General features: G+C 40.2%; 1 protein-coding gene and 3 non-coding genes across 5 annotated transcripts in view; all 4 read right to left on the bottom strand.

The window, feature by feature from the left end:
* Positions 1-312: 312 nt before the first annotated feature.
* trnaa-agc (transfer RNA alanine (anticodon AGC)) lies at positions 313-384 on the bottom strand. Its single transcript has one exon. It is a non-coding gene; the product is annotated as a tRNA-Ala (tRNA).
* A 362-nt stretch (positions 385-746) lies between these two features.
* On the bottom strand, positions 747-818 carry trnaa-cgc (transfer RNA alanine (anticodon CGC)). The gene has a single exon. It is a non-coding gene; the product is annotated as a tRNA-Ala (tRNA).
* Positions 819-1,068: 250 nt separating this feature from the next.
* trnaa-ugc (transfer RNA alanine (anticodon UGC)) lies at positions 1,069-1,140 on the bottom strand. The gene has a single exon. It is a non-coding gene; the product is annotated as a tRNA-Ala (tRNA).
* Positions 1,141-10,212: 9,072 nt separating this feature from the next.
* Positions 10,213-25,386, bottom strand: part of LOC148401646 (gamma-aminobutyric acid receptor subunit gamma-3-like) — a 48,193-nt gene continuing 33,019 nt past the window's right edge. For both annotated transcript variants that reach the window (XM_088358582.1, XM_088358574.1), the window contains exons 7-10: positions 25,046-25,183; positions 21,463-21,615; positions 16,093-16,286; positions 10,213-11,983 (exon numbers count right to left, since the gene is read on the bottom strand). In XM_088358582.1, coding sequence (XP_088214708.1) covers positions 11,699-11,983; positions 16,093-16,286; positions 21,463-21,615; positions 25,046-25,183 — 770 coding nt within the window. In that variant the 3' untranslated portion in view covers positions 10,213-11,698. The remainder of the gene's footprint in view (positions 11,984-16,092; positions 16,287-21,462; positions 21,616-25,045; positions 25,184-25,386) is intronic.

Raw genomic sequence — 25,386 nt, 5'->3', positions numbered from 1 at the left:
AACATAATGGTTCTATGCGATGCCCAATTCTAAATCAATCCATTCAGATTGAGCTACCAGAACATGGAGATCCTGGGGATCGATCCCAGGACCTTGCGCATGTAAAGGATGCGCTCCACCACTGAACTACATCCCCATCTACCAGTGTACAGTTGGTTGTTGCCCGGCCACCATGAGATAGGTGCTTCTAGTGCTCAATTGCATGCGAAATTTTGCATGCATTGGTAACTGCCAGGGTTATTCTATGCGATGTCTACCGCTAATACCTGCAAAATCGAAGAAATAATCTAGTCAGATTGGTCTACCAATACATGGAGATGCTGGGGATTGATCCCAGGACCTCATGCATGCTAAGCATGCGCTCTACCACTGAGCTACATCCCCATCTGCTAATGGGTTATTGGTTGTTCCCCAGCCACCATGAAATAGGTGCTTCTAGTATGCAATTGCATGTGAAAGTTTGCATGCATGGGTATCTCAACAACAGACAGGTAATCTATTCAGATTGAGCTACCAAAACATGGAGACCCTAACCCCTAACTCCTAACCCTAACACCCTAAACCTAACCCCTAAACTGAACCCTAATTTTCCTAACCCTAACCTCAACCCCTAAATCCAAACCAAATCCTAACCCCTAACTTTAACCTAAACCCTTAATCTTAAACTCTAACCCTAAATCCTAAACCTAAAATTTAACCCTAAACTCTAACCCCAATGACACGTAACAGATTGAGCTACCAAAACATGGAGATGCTGGGGATCGATCCCAGGACCTCATGCATGCGAAGCATGCGCTCTACCACTGAGCTACATCCCCATGTCCTTGTCCGCAACCTGAACCCTACACCCTAACGACTAACCCCAACCGGCCTATTGAGCTACCAAAACATGGAGATGGTGTGGATCGAGCCGAGGACCTCATGCTTGTGAAAGATGCGATCTACGACTGAGCAACAACCCCAACCGCCAATGGGCCAGTGGGCTGTCCCCGGCCGTCATGGTGGTTCTATGCGATGCCCAACCCTAAATAAAGAGAAGTAATCCATTCGGGTTGGTCTACCAAAACATGTAAATGCTGGGGATCAATCCCAGGACCTCATGCTTGCAAAGCATACGCTCTACCACTGAGCTACCTTCCCATCTGTTACTAGCAGCTGGTTGTTTCCTGGTCACCATGAGATATGGATTCTATTCGATGCATGTAAAGTTCAATTTGCATGCATGGTTAACATCAATCAGGTAATCTATTCAGATTGAACTACCAAAAATTGAAGATGCTGGGGATAGAACCCAAGATTTCATGCATGCAAAGTATGGCCTCTACCACTGAGGTACATGGGCAAGTGGTTGGTTACGATGCATGTGAAATTCAGGTGGCATGCATGGTTAACTCAGAAGTAATCAGATTTTTTTTTTTTTTTATTGGGGGACAATGCGAGGGACAATTAGTTCTAAAAAGTCATATTTTTTTGTTGAAAATTCAGAATAGACAGTTTTCACATTAGCAAAGCTTTAAATATTTTGTTGAATTGCCCACTTTAAAATGTTAGCAATGAAATCACGGGTATTCTCCCCCAATTCCCCTGATTAACTGGTAGCACCACTTTTGCCATTTTCTCTAGTTCTTCCTTCAGCGCTTGGTATTTCCCCAGCTTTTAACGTTCTATTTTGCACATGTCACTATCATTCAGTATTGCTACATCTACAAGACTGCTGTCCTCTAATGTCCATCCAACACTATGGCTGGTTGACTATCACCATCTTGTCAATCTGGATTTGGAAGTCCAACAGGATCATGGCCTGGCTGCCATCTTGATTCTGGTACCTCTAATCCATCCATATTTGGTACAGATATTCTGGTACACTATTCCTGCTACCTGGTTATGCCACTCCATGTATGCCTTACCTGCCAGTATCTTTCACCCGGCTGTGTTGTGCTGCACCATCACTGGTGCTACTTTGCACTACACCTGGGATCATGTCTGATGTGGTAGACCCCAGCCTCTGCTGGTCTTGTTTTTAGGGCCTGCTGCTGTAATGTTAAGAGACTCATGCTGTCATGTAGTCCAGCCTTTTCAAGGCATTGGTATGCTTTCTCAATGTCAGGCACTTGACGGTGGTACATGCCATGCAGGGGCCTGTCTTTCCACGACAGTCCATCTGGCTCCTTCTCCTTACTGGGCTTCTGTTGCCCGAGGCATTCACTTAGCAGGTCGTCCCAGGGGTCCATCATCTTAATGTATGGTGGTTTGTTGTTTCCTCCTGGATAGTGCCCTGGGCACTATACCAGAATGGTCACACTACAGTGGAGTTACTTTAGTCACACTCACCATGTTTATTGAAGCTTGAGTCTTTTGAGATATGAGACTAAAACGCAGAAAGAGCAATCAAGTATCAGTGTAAACTCTTACGGTAACAATTTGATTTGATTGGTTGCTCGATCATACTAACATAAACCAAAAACAGACAAAAGAAAGCAGATATAAAATTAATCTTTAAGCAGTTTACCTACATGTTTTCAAAACGGAATCAAGAAAATTTCACATCAGTCACACTAATAAAACCAAATTACAATTTATTTAGTTTTACCTGATTTTTATTTAATGAGTGTCAAGGATACATTCACCATAAAGGAAACACACGGGTATGAAGTAAAGCTTTTGAACCAATAGGAGACAATTACTACAAAATAAAAGCACCCAAGACAACATAAAAGACAAGACAGGACTTAAAACTGACAAAGCATAAACGATGAGAGATGACAATGAGATGAATCTGAGGTTCTACTCTGGCAAATAAATTGTGTACTTTGTTCATACTTCGTGCAGTTTTAAATTTGAGAATAATTGAACTAATATTCTATCACTCTGTTTTGCAACTTAAAAACAAGTTGAGTGTTGGTTTTGCAGTTAACTCTTCACACAGTAAGTCATACACTGTATGGTTTATGGCTGACGACATCCTTGGCTTTCTAAAGGATAGCTATGTCTTTTGACATTTGCTTTTCAACGTATTTATATGGCTCTGCGTAGTTTAGCATTAATTATCACTCCAAGTAATTTTTGATCCTACACTCTTTCCCTTTTGACGGAATTACCGCGATTTTGACCTTTACGAACAGGTGGTGCAAAACCTCTACATACAGTAATTGGTTGAAGGTCACACTTATGTTCAGTTATATAATTGGGAGGCATGAAGGATTGGAGGAGTGAACAGTGCAGCTGCAGCTCTGGTGGTACTAGTGTACTAGATACAATAATAAACCAGTAGAACCTCGTAATCTGGACAAGTATCACTAGTGGTATGACAGCTCTTACAAGCAGTGCGCGAAAGTATCACTGCTACGTAAGTGCAGTTCAGTTTTGACTTTTAAAATGAATTACTGTTTTTAAATACGTATATAGTACAATTTTTATTCAACCGTTATTGAAGTTTTTTTCCACAGTCAAGTCAGTGTTCATGTTAAAGCTTCTGTCAAACAAGTTTTGCAGTTACTCATTACAAAGTAAAAATGGCAGATTTGGAAATCCAAACCGTAGTGCAGCACAATGTTGTCATTTCTGGTCTGAAGTGACTTGGGGAACATGTTTGTTCCATTCTTTTTCTTTTTCAACTGGTTCAGGTTTACAGCACCGGGCCTTTAAGAGGGGACATGATTTATTTAAACCTTTTACGTCACACTGCACAACGGTAGGTCTCTAAGTCCCCTTTCTCTTTTAAAAGTCCAGATATCTCCCCTAAAAATAAGATGCACAAGCTTTTTACATCATTCCTCTGGTGCCTGTTGTAGAGTCACTGTGCTAGCCAAGAAATTTGTTCTGTGTCAGTAGTCATGCATGATTCAATTAAAGTGGTCTACCTGAAGGAAAACAATGAAAACAAAAGAAAAAAACATGCAAAATACATCAACCAAAGGTGTTAAGAGGAAGCTCGAGTCCCTGTTTGATTATAATGCACGGGCTCTATCTAGGTGTACTTAATAAATTGACACGTGGGAATAGAAGCTACGTGCGATTGCACTGCCGCGTGATAAATGTTCCTATCACAAAGTGCTCTTATCTCAACCTTCCCTGCCACCAGAGCTGTCGTATTCAATCAAGTAACTTCAACAAAGAATTGATTTATTTATCTTCAAGCTGCTAAAGAATATCCCCACTAAAGGGTTAGCGCTTAGTGTGGACGTATTCTGAGCGCTGATAAGACAATTTACCTCATAGTATCGCAAGCACATTTATTTAGTCGGGACAGGTTTTGTGTTAGCTTTTTAAGGGATAATTTTGTTTACCTGGAGCAATTTATCAAAGTGTTTCACCAACTGACTTCTCATTCCCAGTCTTTATCACATTTCTTTTTTTGACAACACTAACATTGAAGGGCTTTCTGGGAGTCGATTTTTCAAACAAGGAAAATGTTCTCTTCGGCCATCTTGGTCGTTAAAAGCTCAGCAAGAATCCATTCATTTCTTTTCATTTTTTCTCTGTCACCGTGGTTTTTGTGTTGCTAAAACGTTTTCTTTGTTTGTCACACTGGGTGTTCAAATAATAACTTGACTGAAAAACAGTGTGTGGACCCTCTTGGGGAGAAGCCTGTGTGTCTTCAGTGATTCCTAAATGCTGGCTCATGACCCAAACGTTGAACTGCACTATTATTGCACTTTCTCAATGGACTACGACTGGAAAAACACACCAAAATTGATCAAGCTTGAATTTTGAAAGGCTTGGAGTGTCTGCCAGTCCTACTTCAAAACCAGGGGTCACCAATTCCGTTCCTTGGAGTGTGGTGTCCTGCATGTTTTGTACATCTCCCTGTTGCAACTGATTCATATGATCAGGATCGTTGTCCAGCTTCTGCAGACCTTGCTGCTTATTTGATCATATCAAATCAATAACATTTCATATAATGCAGAAGTAATACTCCATTTTGAATTACGTGATTTTCTGGGCTATTTTCTGCCAATGCAAGTTCATCAGAAATAACAACTAAAGAATTTAAATAGAAAAACATATATACCTTCCACTTAGTTTGACCACATATTTCATTGAAGAACACCCCAAAACAATATGCTGTACATGCATGTATAAACATATTTTCAATACAAACAATAATAAAGAGGATCTGCGTAAAGACACAACTCTCCATGTTGGATCTAATTCCTTTCCTAATTTACATATAATTCATAGAATTGATTAATATCAAATGTGCCCATCTGAATGCATCAGTCAGACAAATTACGCACTTCTGCTTTATTGGCAATCATCATTTCAAAACATATGCATTATCCACTTGGTTTATAATAAGTAACAGCAACCATCCTCATGCTTAATGACTTTGCTCCTCAAAACAAAATGAATTAATGATGAGTGTTAAAATTCTGACACCATACAATATTCTTTCTATTCTTTTTGGGTGCAATCCATTCTTTTTTGGCATTATTGTCTACTTTATTTTATGTATTCATGTTGTGTGTCATTGAGTTTGTATTGCTTTACTGTGATGTAGTGAGTGCAATATTCGCTATTCGACCTATGTCCTCCAAATCTCCAAAAAGTCAGGAAAAGGAAAAAAAAAGAATTGTGTCAATTAGAAGTGCTGCATTCTCATGTGTCGTCATGAAAGCTGTTCCCACTCTGCAGTTTTGGTGCAATGCTTTGGGAAATCTTTTCGAAAATGTGTTTTATGCTGGGCAGCATGGTAGAGCACTGGTTAGCACATCACCTTAGAGGTTAAGGGTTCGATTCCAGCTCCGTCTGGCCTTCCAGTGTGGAGTTTGCATGGTAGGCCAATGAACCACTCGAAATTGCTCGTAGGATTGAGTGTGGGCGAGAATGTTTGTTCCTCTATGTGTGCCCTGCGATTGGCCAACAACCAGTTCAGGGTGTACCCTGCCTACTGCCCGAAGTCAGTTGGAATAGGCTCCAACATGCCCGTGCCCCCCTGAGGAGAAATGGTCCAGATAATGTATGCATGGATGTTCAGCTCTTCAGTTTATTAGCTCTCCTAGTGAATGCAGCCTGCCCAGAGACTCGCTTTCTCTTTAGGCTAATAATTTCAATGGAACCCAGTTTTTTCCTTTTTTGTTTTGTTGAAGTGGGGTTTAATCTGAGAATTTTTTGTTTTCTTTTTCCTTGATACCACCTCGGTTTATAACTGTTCGGCTCTTCCAACTTTTCTGATAAGCAGTCTCTGCAAACCAACTTTTTTACAAAACAAATCGAAGCTTTGTTTTGCCAACTGTCAGCAATAAAATGGTGAATGGGAATCAGTGCACTACATTCATGCCACGGCAATATTGGAAAAATTCAGGGACAGAACCACCATTCCACTTCCTCGGGATATTTACTGAAGTGACAGCAAGAGAAAGAGAATGCCCTGAAATAGATTTGATATTTATCAAATTCAGTTTGAGCGGGCAAATAAAATGGAGGTTAAAAGTCTAGCTGCAGGTTTTAAAATTTGCTTTACTGCTGCAGTATCTAATGATCTAATAAGGAGATAAGAATAGATGAATAGATTAAGGGCCCAAGGCCACTGGTATTAGTGATGATGGGAAGATGAGAAATGGTTCAACTGCTACACCAATTTCTTTTATTTTAATGAAGAAAATACGCCTCTCATAATATATGACCACCCCCCCAAAAGAAAAAGAGCAGTACATTTGTTTGCATATCACTGAGATTTGTCATGGGTATAGATTCTATATACTACTTGAAAATAGACTTAACTTCCTCAGTGTTTCATAACCATCTTAACCCAAATCCTCATAACCAATTTATGAAAATGCAAATGGTGGCTTGTGTACATGTCTTGATTGACAAGCAACCAATTAGGATTGTAAGCGCTATCTTAACAGTGACCCGAACATGTGGTAGAAAATGGATGGATGGGTGTGTGAATTCACCTTCATAAGCTTTAATGCAATTCGTTTTTATTTATCTTATTACTGAGTTGTCATGGCAAAGACATATAACATGGACTTGACGCAAATGCGTGTTATTGCCAATAGTGGCTGATGGCCTTACACCCCCAATGCACAAGAACAGGTATGGCTGAGTAACAATTTGTCAGACATTCACAACCGAGCTGTAAGCTTGGGTGTCAGGAGGTGCCATACAAAAAACGGTCACCAACACATGCCGGAGACACCAGCCTAAACCAAATCCAATTATGGAAATGCCTGTTGTCAACTTCCCATCGTTTCCTCTTTAATGCTGGGCTACCAAATGGAGACAAATTAAGTATAGCCAATACATTGCAGCATATAGGGGAGGTATGTGCAGTCTCTTCAATTATACTGTAAGACAATTCTTGTAAGCCACATTTCTGGTAGATTCATTATCAAATTTGACATGATGGGATGTTGTGCATTAAGCCAACACCAGCCACTTCAGCTTCCTTGCAAGAAGCAGTAATGAGAATGGAATGTGATAGGAATGCATGTATTTTACCGTACGTGATGAAACCCTGTGTACAGCATGTATGTACTGAACGGCTTAGGTTAGTCAAATACGTTAAAATAGCGCAGGGGTGACCAACCCGCGGCTCGCATGTGGCTCCTTGCCTGGTTTCATGCGGCTCCTTTACGTTCATATCAACATTTTTTTTTTTTTTTGTGCATGTTCGCTTCACTTGAGTTCAATATGGTATGTGGTAGTTCGTGTGTGCTCATGTGTATGATGTGGCTCCTTGCGGTAACACAGTAAAAAATGTGGCGCATAGTCTCTGACTGGTTGGCCACTCCTGCAATAGCGGAATTCAAATTTGATTAGTCCAACTAAGAGATTAAACTGTGAGAATGCTTCATATTTTTCTGACACTTATTGATAAAACGGAAAATGAAACATTCTGTAGGTTGTGCAAGAGGGTACAAGTGTTGATCCCCTGGTGAGGGTGAAATTTAGTGGGGGACAAGCCATGTTCAACTCATAGCTGGGATGTGAGACTCCAGCTGTGAGAAATTCACCACTCCTACGCCTCACTGACTTCAATCATGGAAAAAAAATGCCTAGAACAACAAATGTCCCAATTTCCATTTAACTCCATATGCATAATTCATGTGACCTATGATTGTGCGTGCTACTTGGCTTTGAACAACAAGTGGTCTGAAGGGCATATGTGCTTTAAAGGTTAAAAGTCTGACTAACATGCTAGGAGCACATACAGGACAGTCGCCTTCACTGCCTTTCAGTGGTTAGCCTTACGTAGCCTTTCAAGTTTTGCCTGCCCCATGCTTTTCTTCAGGTACTCTGACTTCTTCGTATCATCCAAAATCACACAAATTACATTCAGACCTAAATAAAAATAAAACTGGACAGTGTACTTCAGCCGCACGTACAATATTTTCCATAAGAAGAAACATCAAACCAGGTCGAACTTGTTGAAATAATCCAAAAGAAATGAAAAATTGATTTGCTTGTGGCAATATGAAATAAGATCGCTCTTTGATTGGAAAAAAAAATCCACCCAGGCCAGGACACAGAACACAACAAAAAGATGTGCACAGTTTGGTCTTGGTGCCATATTTCAGTTTTTCCTTGAAAATGTTCAAAACATCCCAAAAAAAAAAGTCAACTTTGCAACACTGGTTGTTTTTTAGGCTATTATATAGATCATTTAGTTCAGCAGTCAGGTGAAGGTAGTCACAAGCTTTTTTGTTTGAAAAATCACTTCTTTAGAGATTCATCACCTGCTTACTTGCACTACAATGCGGATACAATGTGATTTATGTCGTACTCCCGCGGAAACAAGAGCAGAAACAGTGGAAAGAGGAGAAAGCTGAATAGCGATCTGATTGGGATATAAATACAGTCTGCGGGGTGTCTGGCTCAGACAGATTAGCTGCAGTGCAGAGACTACGCAGAAAACCAGCGTATGTTTGTGGCACACGCCGGTGACAAAAACACAAAGAGACAGAGAAAGGCAGTGTGCATTTCGAAACAAATTCATCCGGAGTGGCTTCAGAAATGGGGTATGAGGCTTAAATATATCATTTGTCTCCAAAAAGAGGCTATAAAGTTTCTAAACAGCCTGCTATGTTGACAGAATGCCACTTCTATATACTATATATATATATATATATTTAATCAGCGTAATTAAGAAGAAAAAACAGAATGTCATGAACAAGGGAAGCGATTTTCCAGTTGGAGTGGTATTTTTTCACATGCGCATATATAATTATTTTTGTTTCCTCTTTCCTCATGTCAGTAATATATATACGACTGACAAACAAAGCCGACCAGATGGGCAAAGTCACAATGTTGGCAATCAACAGGAAGGATGGGGTGATGCTGTGTGGTTGCCTTTTTTGGGGAAGCAGCCAATCAATCATTTTGAAGGTAGCAGTCGAATAGAATCTATCCATCCATTCATCAGTGGAAGGACAACAGTGAAAAGAAGCACAATGCCGGAAAATATACACTAGACGGACGAAGGGAAGATATAAGGAGTCGTATTGGGGTTGAACCCAAGTAATAAAATAAATGATTCATATGAAAAGCCTTTTTTTTTTACATTCCTATAGTATGAAAACTGAATGTTAAAACTTGCATTTTGCCTACACAAACATTTTCGTACTTTCCATAATAGTATCTATTGCAGTCTCACTCATCTTCATTTCCATTTGCTCACTTTCGTCGCCACAGTCAGTCAGGTTGAGCCCTGATACATTTGGAATATGTAAATAAGTCTTTGCTCCAGTTTTGACAAGGATCACATTTTGTACTTTGGAATCAGCGTTTCACACAAGCTCTCTCAGTACCCACAAGAACATGAAAAAATTTCAGGCTGAGCCCAAAAGTCAACTGCAACTTAAACACTGGAACATTGTGAAATTACAATTTTGAAGGGTTGTAAATATATTGGGATGTATGCATTTATTTATCTATTTCAAAATGGCACGACTAAAACATTTTAACTTTCCGCGACTTTTGCCATGCTAGTGTATAACATTAAAAAAAATAACCGGAGGGCTCAACCCTATTTGAGAATTATATCAATAAGAAGAATGGCAAACTATATGGATCGATGTAGTGTCCAAATCATTACAAGTATTTCCGTTCCTGTTAAACTGTGTCCAAATGCTTGCAAGTATTTCAGTTTATACTAAACATCAGTTGTCTAAGGGCAGATTGCCTCTGTCAGTTTTGGTTATGAAGTGAAATGTTTTTTTTCCCCACAAAGACACTTCAGAGTAATAGTTGACCAAAACATTATTTATTCATACAAGCAATGTACCACACACTAGAAAAACATACTTGTCCAGTTAAAAGACATAAGGTTTTCTCTGGGAGTACTGATCCATGATCAGCTTGGCCTTCCCCCCCCCCCCCAACAATGTGAGCGATATAACTGTAGCTTAAAGTTAGAGGTTGAAGTGAGAATACATTTATTGTAATATTTGCAATGTCGTCTAAGTTTTTAATATGTGCGAGGGGGTTGCTAATGCTGACCAAAGCTCAGTACTCAGATTTCAAAGCATCTTTGTAAATGCTGATAAAGATAAAAATAGTCATTTTGTTTTATTAGGTTATCTAGATGGCCTAACACTTATAAAGTGTAGTAGAAATACCAGAGGTGTGTGGGTGGGTGGGTGGTTGTGGGGGGTGGGGGGGTCTTTGTGGTCAAAAGTCAGCACAAAAAGTCAACACCTCTGAATTGGACACAAACTTATTCAGAGGCCTGATCAATACGTAGTAAATTCACAAACTGGAACTCACTAGCAGCCTACTTATATTCCATTTTTATGAAAAAGGAAACATTAGACACATACAGTAACTCATTTCTTTCATCACACACACACACACACACACACGCACACACACCCACACACACACATACTGAGTGAAGCTGGTGTGTGTGTGTTCTACAAAGCCAAAACACAACATTAAAGTTAAGACTGGCTTTCGTGTGTGTCCATACTGTATGTATGTCTCCACACGTGTTATCCATTATACATTGTGGTGACTGTTTGAACGACTCCATCCCCAACAATTCAGCCTCATCCATTTTTCAGCACTTCTCTCTCTTTCTTGGCCTACATATGTAGGTATTTTACGGCACCTCGGTTGTTGCTGGACGGGCACGAGAGGCATCTTAGGGTCCCGCAAATGGCAGGCCATTAGAAATTCCCTTTATTTTTCATTAGGGGACAAACAATTTGACCAAGTGGAACTGAATGGGTGGACCTCACTACTACGACTACTACCACTGCACTACTACAAAACATACCAGTTTCGTTCAAGATCCCTTTGTAGTTTTGCAGCTTTTGTGCATCCCTTTAATGTAAACTGCATTGTTTGATAGGTGTCTTTGGGGGAAAAATACCAATAATTCTAGGAACATTTTGTTATTATTGAGCACTACTACATTTGTAAAGTACCACAAAATGCATGGTGAGCGTCCTACCATTTCCTGTAGTCAGAACCATAGAGAAAAAAAAAACGGCATGCGGCGGCGTGATGTATGAGCTAATAAAAACAGCAATGCTGCGGTGACCTTGTGCACCCTTACTAGAGAAGGCACTATGGGTGCTCTGCCACCTCGTGGGTCAAAATACTGCATTGCCACCCAGATGTCTGTGGTCTACTCGGTCCATTCCTGCTCATGTCCCTCCTTACCCTTGATTCTGAAAAGAAACTATCCTCAATTCGAGAGGCAGCATGACAAATCCAGATGCTCCAATGCTCTATGTCAGGAGTGTGACTAGAGGTAGAGGTAGCTGACCCAGTAAACAATGTTGAAGAGCAAGAAAGAAGTCGGGAAGAATACCCGAGAGTAGGAATCCAGTTCACTGATGTTCACGTGGATGCGTCCTTTCTTCCAGCCGCCTTCTTTACATTCTTCATAGCAGCAGAAAAAACTTTTGCAGTCTTTCCCATCCAGGCACTGGTCCAGGCAGTCATCGTCATAGTCCTGCCAGAAAAGAGCATTGCCCGTGGGCATCATGTGTCGACGAGGAAGTCGACCCGTGCTGAAGGACGAATATGTCTGTAGAAGGAGAGAAAAATGTGGAGATTTTTTTCAAGAATCCAAGTATTGCGTTGCTACTGTACATGGCAGATTGCGAAAGCAGTAGCGCGCATGCACGCATATACCCACACCTACTGTATGCATGGGACCAGTACACACCTGGCAATTTCATGCTGGTCTCCTGATAGTATATATAGTAAACCAGTAATAAATACAGTGCTTTTTCGAAATACGAGCCTCTAATAGACTGATTACATGCTCTGACTTGTGAGGATAAACTGAAATATGTTTGGTGTATGGTGGAACCGTGGAAGGTGACTCCTCTCTTAAATGGCAGGAGATTTGATGTGGTACTGCCAGCATTGGTACAAAAATTGAAGGGGTAGGTCAGACGCTATAAATCTCTTCAAAACATGATGCACGAGAAAACCTGTAAGCAAAGCTGAGGACAAGCAGATAAGGACATGGATTACTGAAATGTCCTGCGGTCTGATGAGAGCAAGGTAAACTCATTTGGTTCTGATGGTGTCTAGTGTGTGTGTGTGATGGCTGCCAAGTAAGCAATACAGACAAGTGTTTGTTGCTTTTCAATCAAATATGATGTTGGGAGTGTCATGATCGTGCTGGCGGCACTGGGGCCGTACAGTTCATTGGGGGAGATCATGAATGCCAGCAGGTACTGTGACACATGAAAGCTCAATACAAGGCAGTATTCCAACATAGTAACGTCACCAAAGACACCTCTCAAATACAAACATACAAAAACACTACTATATAACTGTGTTTGAGATTCAAAAAAATAGTTTATTCAGTTAACTTTATCGAATAACAGGTGGCCGGCTCCACTCATTACATTACACAGTACCCACTCGTCATCTCTACATCTCTATTAATCTACTAATAAACTTGCAATCAGCACCGAGAAAAAGTTCCATGGAAGGAGGTACGTATATTATCCCTGCCAAGCAACAATTGGGCACTGGGTTCAATATTAATCTGACCGCTAATTTATTTTCATAAGAGATATTTAACGTATTGGAGCATTAATACCATTTTCACTAAAGCAAGCAACACAATAAACTTTAGCATGCAATATATCTTCACACTGCTACACTATAATACAGCATTTCACAAGCAACATTGATCAATATCAAAACTTTAAATATAATACATTGCACTCAAGTTAGATGCTTACACCGATGCAGCAGACCTCCTTTCTTTGGTCCTGCCTGTCTGTCTGTCTGTCTTTGTAAGCTAACCGGTCCAGTCAAAAATATAATTTCCAGCTTCAACAAGGCAGCCAGCAACAATGTTGGCTACCCAAGCTTCATAATGTGCAGTTTTTCCCTTGAAACGTGTGCCTTAAAAATGAATTTTTAATCATGTCTGACATCGTCCTCCTGAAAGTCAGCCTCAGGTGCAAGTTTTAAGCCCACCCAATCAGAGGGATAAACATAGCTGAACCAATCAGACGATGGAAAAATGTTGATGTCTCTCTGAGGATTCGAATATGAAAGAGCAGAGTGTGGAATTTAAAATTTGATTGGTTTAAAAAAAAAAGGAAACCAATTTCATCTGTGTGTGTGTTTTGTGTATGCGTGCGTGTGCATGCATGTGTGTGTGTGTGTGTGTGTGTGTGTGTGTGTGCGTGTGTGTGTGCTTGTGGTGGGGAGGGGGAGGAAGACTCAACGCCGGCACTTGGATTTCTCAATGTGATGGGCAAATAATATTTGCATTGGCAACACATAGCAAAGCTAGAATTTGCTCAATCGAAAGGAAGCTGATCAGCCAACAGACGCTTGAAATGAAGACAGAAGAAATAAATAACTCAATTCAATAAATGATTAGACTTTGTTCAATATTGGAAGCTCCACTGTAACCTGACAGGATCCTGCATGTGCTTTACGGCTTTGCAATGACATGACTGCCTCCACATTATTTTCTGCCCAGACTATACTCCCAACATTCACACAATAATTACCTGTGTTTCATTATTTTTGCATGGACAATCACAAACCAATAATTAATGTGTCCGATCACCTGCCTACACTAGACCAATATGTGAACTGTTAAACCCGCCTGGCACACACCCCAGAGATGTGTGATGGCAACATACCAGACGCCTATAAATCCACCTGCAAGCCTGCTCTGGGGAAATCTGACAATAATGTCATCCACCTATTTCCATGTGACAGGTCCATGCTGAGATGGGAAGAGACAGTGACCAAGGACAGAGTGACCTGGACCGAAGACGGGAGGGAGGAAACATGATGCGAGTTCCAAACTATTGACTAGCTGTTTCTGAACTCATGTGACACCCCTCATGAAATAATTGACACCCTAACATCCTTTTTATTGTTGAATGAAGGTAAAATCACATAAACAAAATCAGTTACAATATTCCCTAATAACAATTTATGGATGTTGAGTGAGATGAAGGAATGCATCCGCGAGGAAAATTGTGTTTTTAAAAATGTCAATGCTGAGTTTGTTAGGGAAAAAAAAAGATGTGAATTATGGTCAAATCAGAGGAGAGCAAAAAAAAATTGATTAAAGGATAAAGTTTATTATCAATATTTTTCAGGAAATGCCAAGAAAGCTTGTAAAGGTTTAAATGTGACAATGGGCAGGGAATCAAAGACAAAGCGCACCCCCCCTTCTCCATTCCTTGCCATTGAGTTAAATGTCTTTTTTAGTGGATATTGTGAGCGTGATGATGTGTGCAGGTCCATTCCTGAGTATGTTCCTATCAGACTCGATGAACCTTAGAAACATTAAGCTCAACTCTTCACCTTGGCCCGATGACCTGAGAGAGAGAGTATTGAAAGAAAATGTTCATGAACTCAAAGGTATTGACTCGAAGCTATTTCAGTCAATTATTCACTTCTTCTTCCAAAAAAGCCTGGAGCAACTGAAGTAAAAGATTGGAGACCCATTGCAATTACATCCATTCTGGGGAAATGCTTTGCGAGAGTCATCAGTAGACGAATTACAGCATCTGTTACTAACTGCTTCGATCATCGCTAGTTTCCCTATAAAAGTCAGAGGGGAACTGATGATGCTACTGTCACTCTGTTCAACACCTTGACTAAGCATCTTCTGGGCTGTTTTATTGATTTTACATCTGCTTTCAACAGCATGCAGATTCACACTCTGCTGCTGTTGCTGCGACTCATTGAAATAGGGCTATATGGAGGTCTTAGACATATTGCCAGAAATTTAATTTCTTACCGCTGTCAACAGGTACTTGTGACTGACTCTCTCGTTGGTGCTCCACATGGTTACATTTCTCTTTGTACACTAACTAACTCCTGTCTCAATTATTTGGAAGTCACAGAAACAATTAAAGGAGCCCTGACCTGGGCTTTGCAGCAATAATAATAACAGCAAACACATTCTTTCACATGGAGTGATGAAAAGGCCCCGCCCCGTAACGCAACAACCAAAACGCACACACAGAGGCAGTACAGCAGAGAGCTACAGGTTTCTCAAATATGTTGCTCAAGCTCAACTTTGTGTGACTTGCTCAGTCGAAAACAAAAGTCGTTATTAGCCGTGAGCTTCGACACCCCCGACCAAATGGCAACAGCAGCTTGACAAGTAGACGTGTGCTGCTGCCACTGAATCAATGGTGACAGGTGCAGCAGCCTTGAGAACTCCCACGCATTGAGCTTCTAGCGCTCTTTGGGTGACGGCAAGAAAGGTTCTCAAGTGGCACACTTTTGCTCATAACGACATGCACCTTTGAAGACATGGTGAGCTCGCTAGCATGGTGCACTTTATATACGTACAAAGAGACAGCCTCAGTCAGCACTCAATATAGTTTCTGAGTGGCGATGTTTCACACCAATGTGTTTTTTGTGACTCAATGAATCACAGTCACATCTGGAATGTTTGATCAAATGAACATGAATGCATAATAAAGCACTTGACCCCTTTTGATCAGACAGATGGGTCCAATTCCTCAGCGCAGGCTCCACTAGTGAAGTCAGAACTCCTTGGAGCATCGTTGGTCTTCATTAAATGGCTCACACTATATTTCCAAAGCGGATTTGTTGTTTTGAATACGTTATGAACCTAAAGACGAACCGTGGCGTTTGACCGGAATGAAGACGTAAGTGGCTTACCAGTTTTTGCATTTTTGCTGGAGGTCTGCGCGGACTAGAGCAGTAGTTGAGCATGGCATACTCGATCATGGCAGCAAAGACGAACAGGAAGCAGACAGTGACAAACAGGTCCATTGCCGTCACATAGGAGACACGAGGCAGGGAATTGCGGGCCACTGTGCTCAATGTGGTCATGGTCAGCACCGTGGTGATGCCTGAAAAGGTCAAAGCATGGGTGAGGGATGCTTACACCAAAGCTTTGTGACTTCAGGTTGTGATCACAGTAGTTGTATAATTAATTACACTTTTGAAGGATATTAACCCCCAATCCCCAATATTTGGACTAGTTTCCAAATCATACAACCGTTAAGGCATTCAAAGACACACTAAATCAGAGCACTTATTAACTGTGATCAAAAAACGTCATTGTGCTGCTGCTGTCAGCCCTGAGGAGATTATTTGCAAGGTTTCTCAAGTTAAATACATTTGTGCACTTTTAAAGTTTTCACTTTAGTACACATTTACAATAATCCTGTCATCACAACATCGATATTGCTGGCATGGAAGGGCAGCTTTGAAGTGTTTTCATGATTTTTTTTGAATGAATCCTGCATCAAAACATGCCGTTATTAGAAAGATTGCTAAAAAGGGCTCCGCGAGACCTTAAGTAAAATAAATTCTGTCAATGAATGGTGCAAACGAAAGGCAGGAAAATGGCAGTGTTGCACATAGTCATAAATGCACATGTGGGCCAAATCACCGTCTCTGGCTTTTCATTCTTATCTTTTCTCTTCTTTCCTCAGCCTTTTTCATTCTCATCTCCCTCTCTACATGTCTTTCATGGTGCTGTTTTCACCCAGCGTTTCCATAGAGACGAGTTGCTCCCTTCTATTTTGAGCTACCGACTGGTCGAGTGATCGTCTTAGATTTTCTCCCCTCGCTCATTACATTTAAGGTAAATGAAGAACTCTTCCTCAAATCTAAGTGCATGCGAGGGGTGTTTGGCACGATGTTGCTTCTGGCCATCAAATTAAATCCACTAATCTTATTTTCACAGGTTCATTCACTCTTTGGAACTTGTCTCTCAGTGATGCCATGGCAACAAAGGTGATACCTTGTCTACTGACTACCGAAAAGAACCTGTGGTGTGACAAAATAGGCAACGGAGTGACAGAACACACACATCGCTCCGGAAGTATTGGAACAGTGAGGCAAATTCCTTTTTTTTTTTCTGCAGACTAAAAATATTTAACAGTTTGACACCTTGAGATGAATATGAGACAAGAGAATGTTTCAGCTGTTATTTCCAAGTACTTATAAATGAATCTGATAGAGTTTTTAAATCATCAGTTGTAGCAAAACACCAAGATAGCAAAATTATTAACAGATCAATCTAAGAGAAATGGTAGTAACTTTAATTTATAGTGAATCACTGCATATTCATGCTTTAGCATTCTCAAATATTTTTTTTTAAAAAGCAATTATACATTATTGACGTAAAGAATCTTATATTGCCATTTCTGTTGTACTCTGGCTAAATCAATAAATTATTTTGGCACCCACTTGTTGCATCTTGGTGCCAGGGAGCTACGTATGTTGAATGGAGTGGAGGAATTTCATTTCTACGTATATAAAGGTAGTTGCCACAATCCTATGGCAAGTATAGGCAACTCGAAGCCTTTTTGGAGTAGATGTCGATTGCAAGCTGATTTTTGCTGTTTTTGTGGCAGGGCTTGGTTTCCATCTCCCACAAATGGCAGTGGAGCACTGGTTACAAAACATTTGCTTGCAACCTTTGCTAGTGAGTTTTATATCGTTATCTCCTAACTTGATTGGTTGTATTTTTTTCTTTGAAATGGTAGACTTGAGACTTCTGTGTTCATTTTGGTGCTGTCATCGCCAATGAAGAATGATTTTAAGTGAAAAATAGGTCGGGTCAAACACAAGGTGTTGTCTTCAAATCATGTCATCAGATATAAAAACCACTGATGTCATGATCGCAACAGTTTGACTATGGAACTGATTTATTTCCTCTGTTTTTTCACATTTCAAACATAGAGGATATCACCGCTCAATTCACTTCAATTTCACTTCATTTTTGTGTTCTACATAGAAACTCTTCTTAAAAATACTGACAGTTTCATAAATGCTGCTCCTCATTGCTGGCCTCGTTTTCGCTAATGGTGTTTATAACATGCAACTGGCCAGTTTTGTCAAGCGTAGTTTAATCTGATTAAAGGTGATTTAAAGCCACATCTGCTATGCATTCAGTCTGGCATTATTTCCACTGACCCTGCCATAATCATTCACTTCTTTAAGGCAGTTTACTGGGCTATGCATTAATGTGTTGACTCTAGAAAAGTAGGTTGTTTTTTTTTTTTTGCTGTGAAACACATGATCACCTGTGTTTGAAAAAAAAAAAAAAACCTTGGAGTCCAGTTTGAAGGGCCGATACCACCAAAGTTTATCTCTGCCATCTCTTCCCTAGAGGAGCGCTGTCTGCTTTTTTTGACATGTTGCCTCTGAAAAGCATTTGTGTGAATGATGGCTCTTCTTGGGAAACCTTAGATAGATTATCTGATGAAAGCTGTGCCAGAACTTCATCTTGTGTCAGATTTAATTTTATCGACCAATGTTTTTTTTAATTTTGAGCCTTTTTTCTGTACCGTATCATCTGAACAGTATCAGTTTCTTCTGGTGGGTTCGTCACCATGGGGGTGTACCGATATTATTTATGTTTTCAATGAGTGCATCCAGTACATCGAGAATCAGCAGGAGAACAATCCCGCTCACATTGCAGTGGTCAGCCACTCAAAATGCTTGCTTAATGGCCGCAAGGTCGCTGGGCATCACCATGGAGGTGGGAATTTTTTTTTCCCAGGGGGACCAGGCTGTCGGCGCAATTGTCAGTCACAGTTCCCGTGCCCAGCTGAGAGCAATGCGTGTGTAGCCTACATTGTGTGTGGCTACGTGATTTCAAACTCACAAATGTATTTGTAGCACGTACGCTAGCAAATTAAATTAAGGACAACAGAGACTCAATTGGAGCACAGCTTATTTACATAGTGAATATAACACCGTTGTTTCAGACCAATAACAATAGGTTGAAAAACTGCCTCCTGCTCATTGCCAACCCATATCATGTCAAATCTATCTAAATTAGACAGGATAAACCAGAAAGGATATCAAAGATAAGAGACCTATTCTAAAATATACGATACATATTGCATGGCACCTTAAACATCAATATGTGTTTATGTCTCACAGTAGCGAAACTAGTTGTAGTTCTTGGACTTTTTCATTTAACTCTACAGTTCCTTAATTTCCACATTCTTTACTAGAGTCACGAGCTGTGTGATTTCCCATCATAGGCCCTATACCTCTAAACTCCATCTGAGCTGCACAGATTGAGCTCTAACAAGAATCAACCCCAGCTCGCCTCTCCTACTCCCAACCTGCTGCTCCCCAAATGTCCTGCCTGGATGAGGAGTGGCTGAGTGACAGCTCTTTGCAAATGCCACCTGGCGGCACGACCATTTTAAGCGCTGCTGCTCAGGATGGGATTGTGCAGCCTTCCTCATTTGAGTGTTGGCCTCCTCCTTCTTACTGACATTTTGGGTCCCACTTTGTTTGGCATCCTTGTTTTATGTCTGCCTTTTCTTCCTCTTATCTCCCCTCTTCTTGCCCTCTGGCCTCGAGATCAGCTCTCAGACATCACTTGAAAATGGAGGCGGTGAACCAGAGAAGGCAGGGTAAATGACTTTGTGTCGCTGAGTTGAATGGGGGTGTTTATCAGGGGTGGGACACTCGCTTCCTGGTGCTGCCTGTTTGTTGTGTTCGCTGGAAGTGATCACAAGCCTTTCTCAGAAAGTGGCCGTGTATCACAACACCGCCTATACGCTGGGAGCATTTGCTGCCTTTCATTGCGCCTGAAAGACGGGTTGACTGAAGCTATTATGTCCACGTATACACAGGTAGTACATTTGCAGCACAAAATGTCCACCACACATAAGGTGTTTAAAGTGGACATGGTAAGTAAATAAAAATGTCCACAAATAAAGGAAACACAGTTAGGTCTGACTTTCTCAAAGCTTTTTTTTTAAAAAAATTTGTAATTTTGTAAATGGTAAATTATAAAATATTTTTAAAAATAAATTATATAAATATTGTGCTTTTCTACTCAAAGCGCTTCACTTTGCTTCTTCATTTTTTTTCTATTGACAACATACCATCAGGAGAAACCCGGGGTTTAGGGTTTTGTTCAAAGACACACATGTAGACATGGGTGCAATGGTTGTGAATCAATCCATCAACATCTGAGTTGGTAAACAACATGTCTACCACTGAAACACAGCGTCCTCACAAAAAGAATGTTTGCTTACAGACAGGTCAAAACTCATCAAAAATTCATTTAGAAATACCCATGTGTGGGGGGCCTGAGAGGCAGGCACACAAAGGTCAACATTTTGACGTTTATAGCTCAAGTGATTTGCCATCTTGCCTTACGTTATGGGCGGTAGTAGCTCAGCAAAACATAAAACGTTTTGTATTATGACACTACAGTTTGAGGTGAAAAGAAAAAAACAATCATAACAGGGATGCCTCGTGGAATGTGCTAACAGCAGACAGTGCATGATGTGATTTTTTGTCTTTTAATCTCTTAATACTGTCTTTATTGCCATAGGGAAGTTTTAACAGAATTTCTGTGACAGCGCTTGATTAGGGGCACTGGGAACTCAGTGGACTCAAGATTTTTTGCCAAATGATTACTCTGGTTACAAGAAATTTACACTTACCGGTATGATTACTGCACATGCTATCAATCTAATTGATTAAATGAAATGGAAAATGCGCCACAGTAAATCTAATTATGATAACTGAAGCACATGGCATCAAGATTACTTGATTCAGTTTGACATTTTTTTGGTGTATTTGGAGTGCAATGACTAACGATTTTTCGTACTTGACTTTTACATTTTATATGCTCATATCAATCCCTACTCACCAATATTGATTTATTGAAGAAATACAGTATTTATAATATACACAGATTCACAATATAATGGTCTGGATTTGTAATTGTTGTGTTCATCTTTTTTCAGTGACTTGTTAGAATACAACTTGTGTTATCCCTTTGGTATTTGTGAACATATTGTGGATATGCACAAACATGCAGGCATAATGAAGTCACTTACCACAATAAGACTTCCAGGCAGAACTCATCATCCAAAAGACAGCAACAAACAAAGTGTCAACATGCGGGACACTTAATCATGCAAGTAAAAGAAATTATTAATGCTAATGGAAAAGCAAGTGTCACTGATGGGTAGCAAGTTTTAAAAACAAAAAATGTTATTCATAATGCCCAGTTGCACCAAATGTGCAGCTTACCCAAGGCTGTCCTCGCCGGTGTGGCATCACTCTTGATCCAGAAGGAGACCCAGGACAGGACCACAGTCAGGATACACGGGATGTAAGTCTGAATGGTGAAGTAGCCCATCCTTCTGCTGAGGTCAAAGTATACTGTCATCAACACATAGTCTCCTGTTGGAAGGAAATTAGAAGACATTTGTCACTTGAAAATGATGTCTATAGTTGTGATAAACCACATCATGACAATGTATACTAGATGATTAAAGTGACAGTATCAATGGGACATTTTGCAGTTTTTTTTCCTGACTCAGCTCCACCCCTTTTCGTCATGGTAATGAAAAGTCGTAGTTCTGATTGATGTTGCAATACAGATAGAGCGGGGGGCTCATTTGCACAAGATAGGACTGTCTGCTACAAACAGTTTGGAGTTCTACCAGCACGTACAAAAACAAGCACAGTCATTGTTTACATAAAAGAGTCGAAAAGTTGGTCAACTAAACAGGTGCACCCAAGATTGCATCCACCAAACATTTCTGCAGTTAATTTTGATTGATTTAGCTGGCGCAATGTGATTTATCAAAGGGCTGATTTTGAGTCTTTAAATAGTTCCACCATACAAGTACGTAGGTGTAGGCATGATGAGAGGTGTTGGGGGGCTTCTCCAACATAAAGTATTATGACATATGTTCAGCAATGCCATTTTAAAGCTTCTGAATGATCTAAAAGCTAATTTGGAGCTAGTCACAGGAAGGAATCATGCCACGTGTCCCATGACAAAACTTCTTTTACTTTTCCTTGGGTCTGGATCACTTCAGTCCACTGTGACAATTGTCTGCTGCAAGCCTTGCCTTGAGCAGTATTTCAGATGTGCTACCCCAAGTTCTAAAAGTAATGCAATGTTAGTTGGGGACTTGGGATGAGTTACTACCTGGTAAACACCACCCCTAAACTGCCTTTATTTTTATCTGTCAGTTGATGAAAGCTTAAGCACCTTGAAGTTTTAAACTGCCTGAAGTATTCCGGAATGAAAGATTTATGTCTCAAGGTAATATGAAACAACTAAGATTACTTTTCTAACTATAAATTTTGTTTCATCCTAATGCACAAGACTATTTATTTGTCATCCAAACTGCAACATCCTGAAGCTTTGTCAACATGTTGGACTTAAAGGGCAGTGACTCTCGCCACTCTACTCACGAAACCCAACACAATGAAGCAGGAGAAGGAACAAAGAGTGGAAATGGAACAGGGCAAAAAAAAAAAAAGAAACACAATAATTGGCAACCGTGTGTTAAGTAACATATGTGTTACTGTAAAAGGTGCACGTTTTCGATTAATGACAAATCTAACGAGTTACTTTGCCAGTCAACTAATAAGACTACACTTACTACGCAGAACATAATTACTTCTACTTGAATGTGAAATTAGTGGAGTATATCTCAAAGAGTAGCATCTTTCACCATCAACTGCAGTTGCAATTAACTGAAGCTTTGAGAGAGAATTGATTAAAAAAAAAAAAAATATCAAATTTTTATGTGAGGTAGTGATGTCACGAATGTGCCGTGTCATGTTTTCACGAATCAGGGAACTGAGGGAAATTTGCATTTTCAAGCTAGAAATATAGTCATTATTATGAGGTTGTGTTAGCTGAAAACAAGGTCTGTTGTTAACACTAAGTTAAAAAAACATGGATTGCAGTACAGTGTGCGTTTAAGCTTAAAAGAGAAAGTCCCACCAGAGTCTAGGCCTGCAGGAGGTCTCCAGATTTGTTATATTTATGAACAATGTACTTTATAAATGTTGCAGCTTTACCACATTAATAGTTAACTGTGACAAGTAAAGAAAGTTGCCCTGTATTAGATATTGTATTCAAAAAATGTATTTATGTGAGGTGAAGTCTAAGGCTATATTCACACCACAAGTCTTAATGCCTAATTTGTCATTTTTGGGTGTGATCAGATTTTTTTTGTGTGTGTAAGTGTTCACATTCCATGTTAATTGCAACTTCAGTCTTTCTGATGTGTGAACATATGCACCCCTAAGGTGACCGCATGCACAGAAGAAAGAGACGTCACTTGCAACGTAGTGTTTGTGGAAGTACTAAATGTGGTCCATTGAGCAGGCGCCACAGGCGTATCTCTCAGATATTTCATAGCCACAGAGGAGCAATTGGTGAATTGGTGAGGTGGAAATACAGATTTGGGGGGAATGAGGAGAGGATTTTCAATCCATTTCATGCATTGCCGTGCCAAATAAAAAAAACGTCTATGTCACTGAATTACTACTATGAATACAAATGTCTACTTAATGCTTCGTGTTCAAGCCGGAAGTTACTAAATACAAATTTTCCGATCCACGGCCTATCAAAAGTCAATCGTCCTTCCTTTCGGTCTGTTGAGCCGTTCAGATTGTCAAAAAAAATCTGACTGGTCACATATGGGCAAAATAATCTGAATTGCTAGCTGCAGTATGATTTAGTCTAAATCTTTTTTTTGTTTGTTTGTTTGTTTGTTTTAACAAACTTACCTCTTAGCGTGTATTAAACGCTGTTCTCCTGTCACTTATAAACCCCGCGAAGTACAGCATTCGCAAAAGGTGAAGCACGAAGTGGCGAGGGATCACTATATCTCCAAAGGACAATGAGTGAGTGTGTTGTAAAAATACAGCGAGAGCCCAGGCAGCCATAAGGATGACAGCGCTCATCTGTCATCATTTAGTTACCCCCATCAATGAGGTCATGTGTACATTGGGGCTGAGTTGCCTATTTGTGTGCAAACTGTAGTTTTCCCCAAGAATATTTACTATTACATTTTGTTTTTCAAAATGAAAAAGAGAAGGATTGTTTATATCTTTTTCGTAGGAAAAACAATTTAAGAAGCTGTGATGTCAGTCTGAGTTCTATCGTGATGTGATTTAACGTTAACCTTTAAAGGGGCCATTCAACATGTCCTGACACTTATACAGTGCTCCTGTCAAATTACACAGGCTCTAATTGTGACATGTTGCACTTCTATACGATGTTTTTACTCTTTTATCCCACGGAATCAGAATCAGGCATTTGGATTAAATATTACTCCGCTTTATGCTTACTTGTTCATTTACTGATTTTTCAGTTGATACTGGTGACAAAAGAGAACATTCATAAAGGAAGCTCTTGGAAAGTGAAAGTAGAATCAGTGTGGTTCATCAGTGCGCTAAAAAGGGGTTTACAATAACCTTGTCATGTTGTGGACCCGATCCCCCTCATTTATAGTGCTCACCATAATCAGCTTTTAAAACCACCATTACAAATGAATTGGGCACCGGCCTACGTGAAGCTAGTCGAGGGTGTAATTAGTAGCACCTATTGGAGTGACAACATTCCAACTGCCGCCCCCAAACAACAAGCAGGAACAACATAATCACAAAGTGAAAAGAACTGAATAATTTAACTTTACGGTTCATCTTTATTATTGGTGATTAATATCCGCTTTTCCCTTTCAGGCTTGAAGCCACAACACCAGTCTCCATCACATAGGGCAAAGCAACTGCCATGAAGCCATAGCATAGGTGAGGTTCAGATGTATGAAATGGGGTCAGCACGCTTTTGCTTCTTTTATACCTGCAGTTGTGGTCAGTACATCAGTGGTGTTTCTGAGCCCCATGAAGTCAAACTGGTAGAGTCTCCAGTATTTCTGGTCCGATGTCTCCACTGAGTTTCTTCGCCACTTGTATATAATTTCATCTCGTGGGTAGCCATCTAGAAACAACACATATGCTCTTTTAGATTGCTGGAAGGAGGACACCGAAGAGAGAGAGAGAAAGAGAGAGAGAGAGAGAGAGAGAGAGAGAGAGAGAGAGAGAGAGAGACGGTGGCCCAGATAGCCTTGAATGTTCTAATATTATAATGTTCGACCAGCCAGGACACCACTTGTGTTCATGCTAGAGCTGATGTTAACGTTA

The sequence above is a fragment of the Syngnathus floridae genome, chromosome 2, assembly GCF_059516105.1.
Source record: "Syngnathus floridae isolate MCC-2025c chromosome 2, RoL_Sflo_1.0, whole genome shotgun sequence".
Lineage (NCBI taxonomy): Eukaryota > Metazoa > Chordata > Actinopteri > Syngnathiformes > Syngnathidae > Syngnathus > Syngnathus floridae.
The sequence above is the reverse complement of the archived record's forward strand: the minus strand, read 5'-3'. Positions and strand labels throughout refer to the sequence as shown.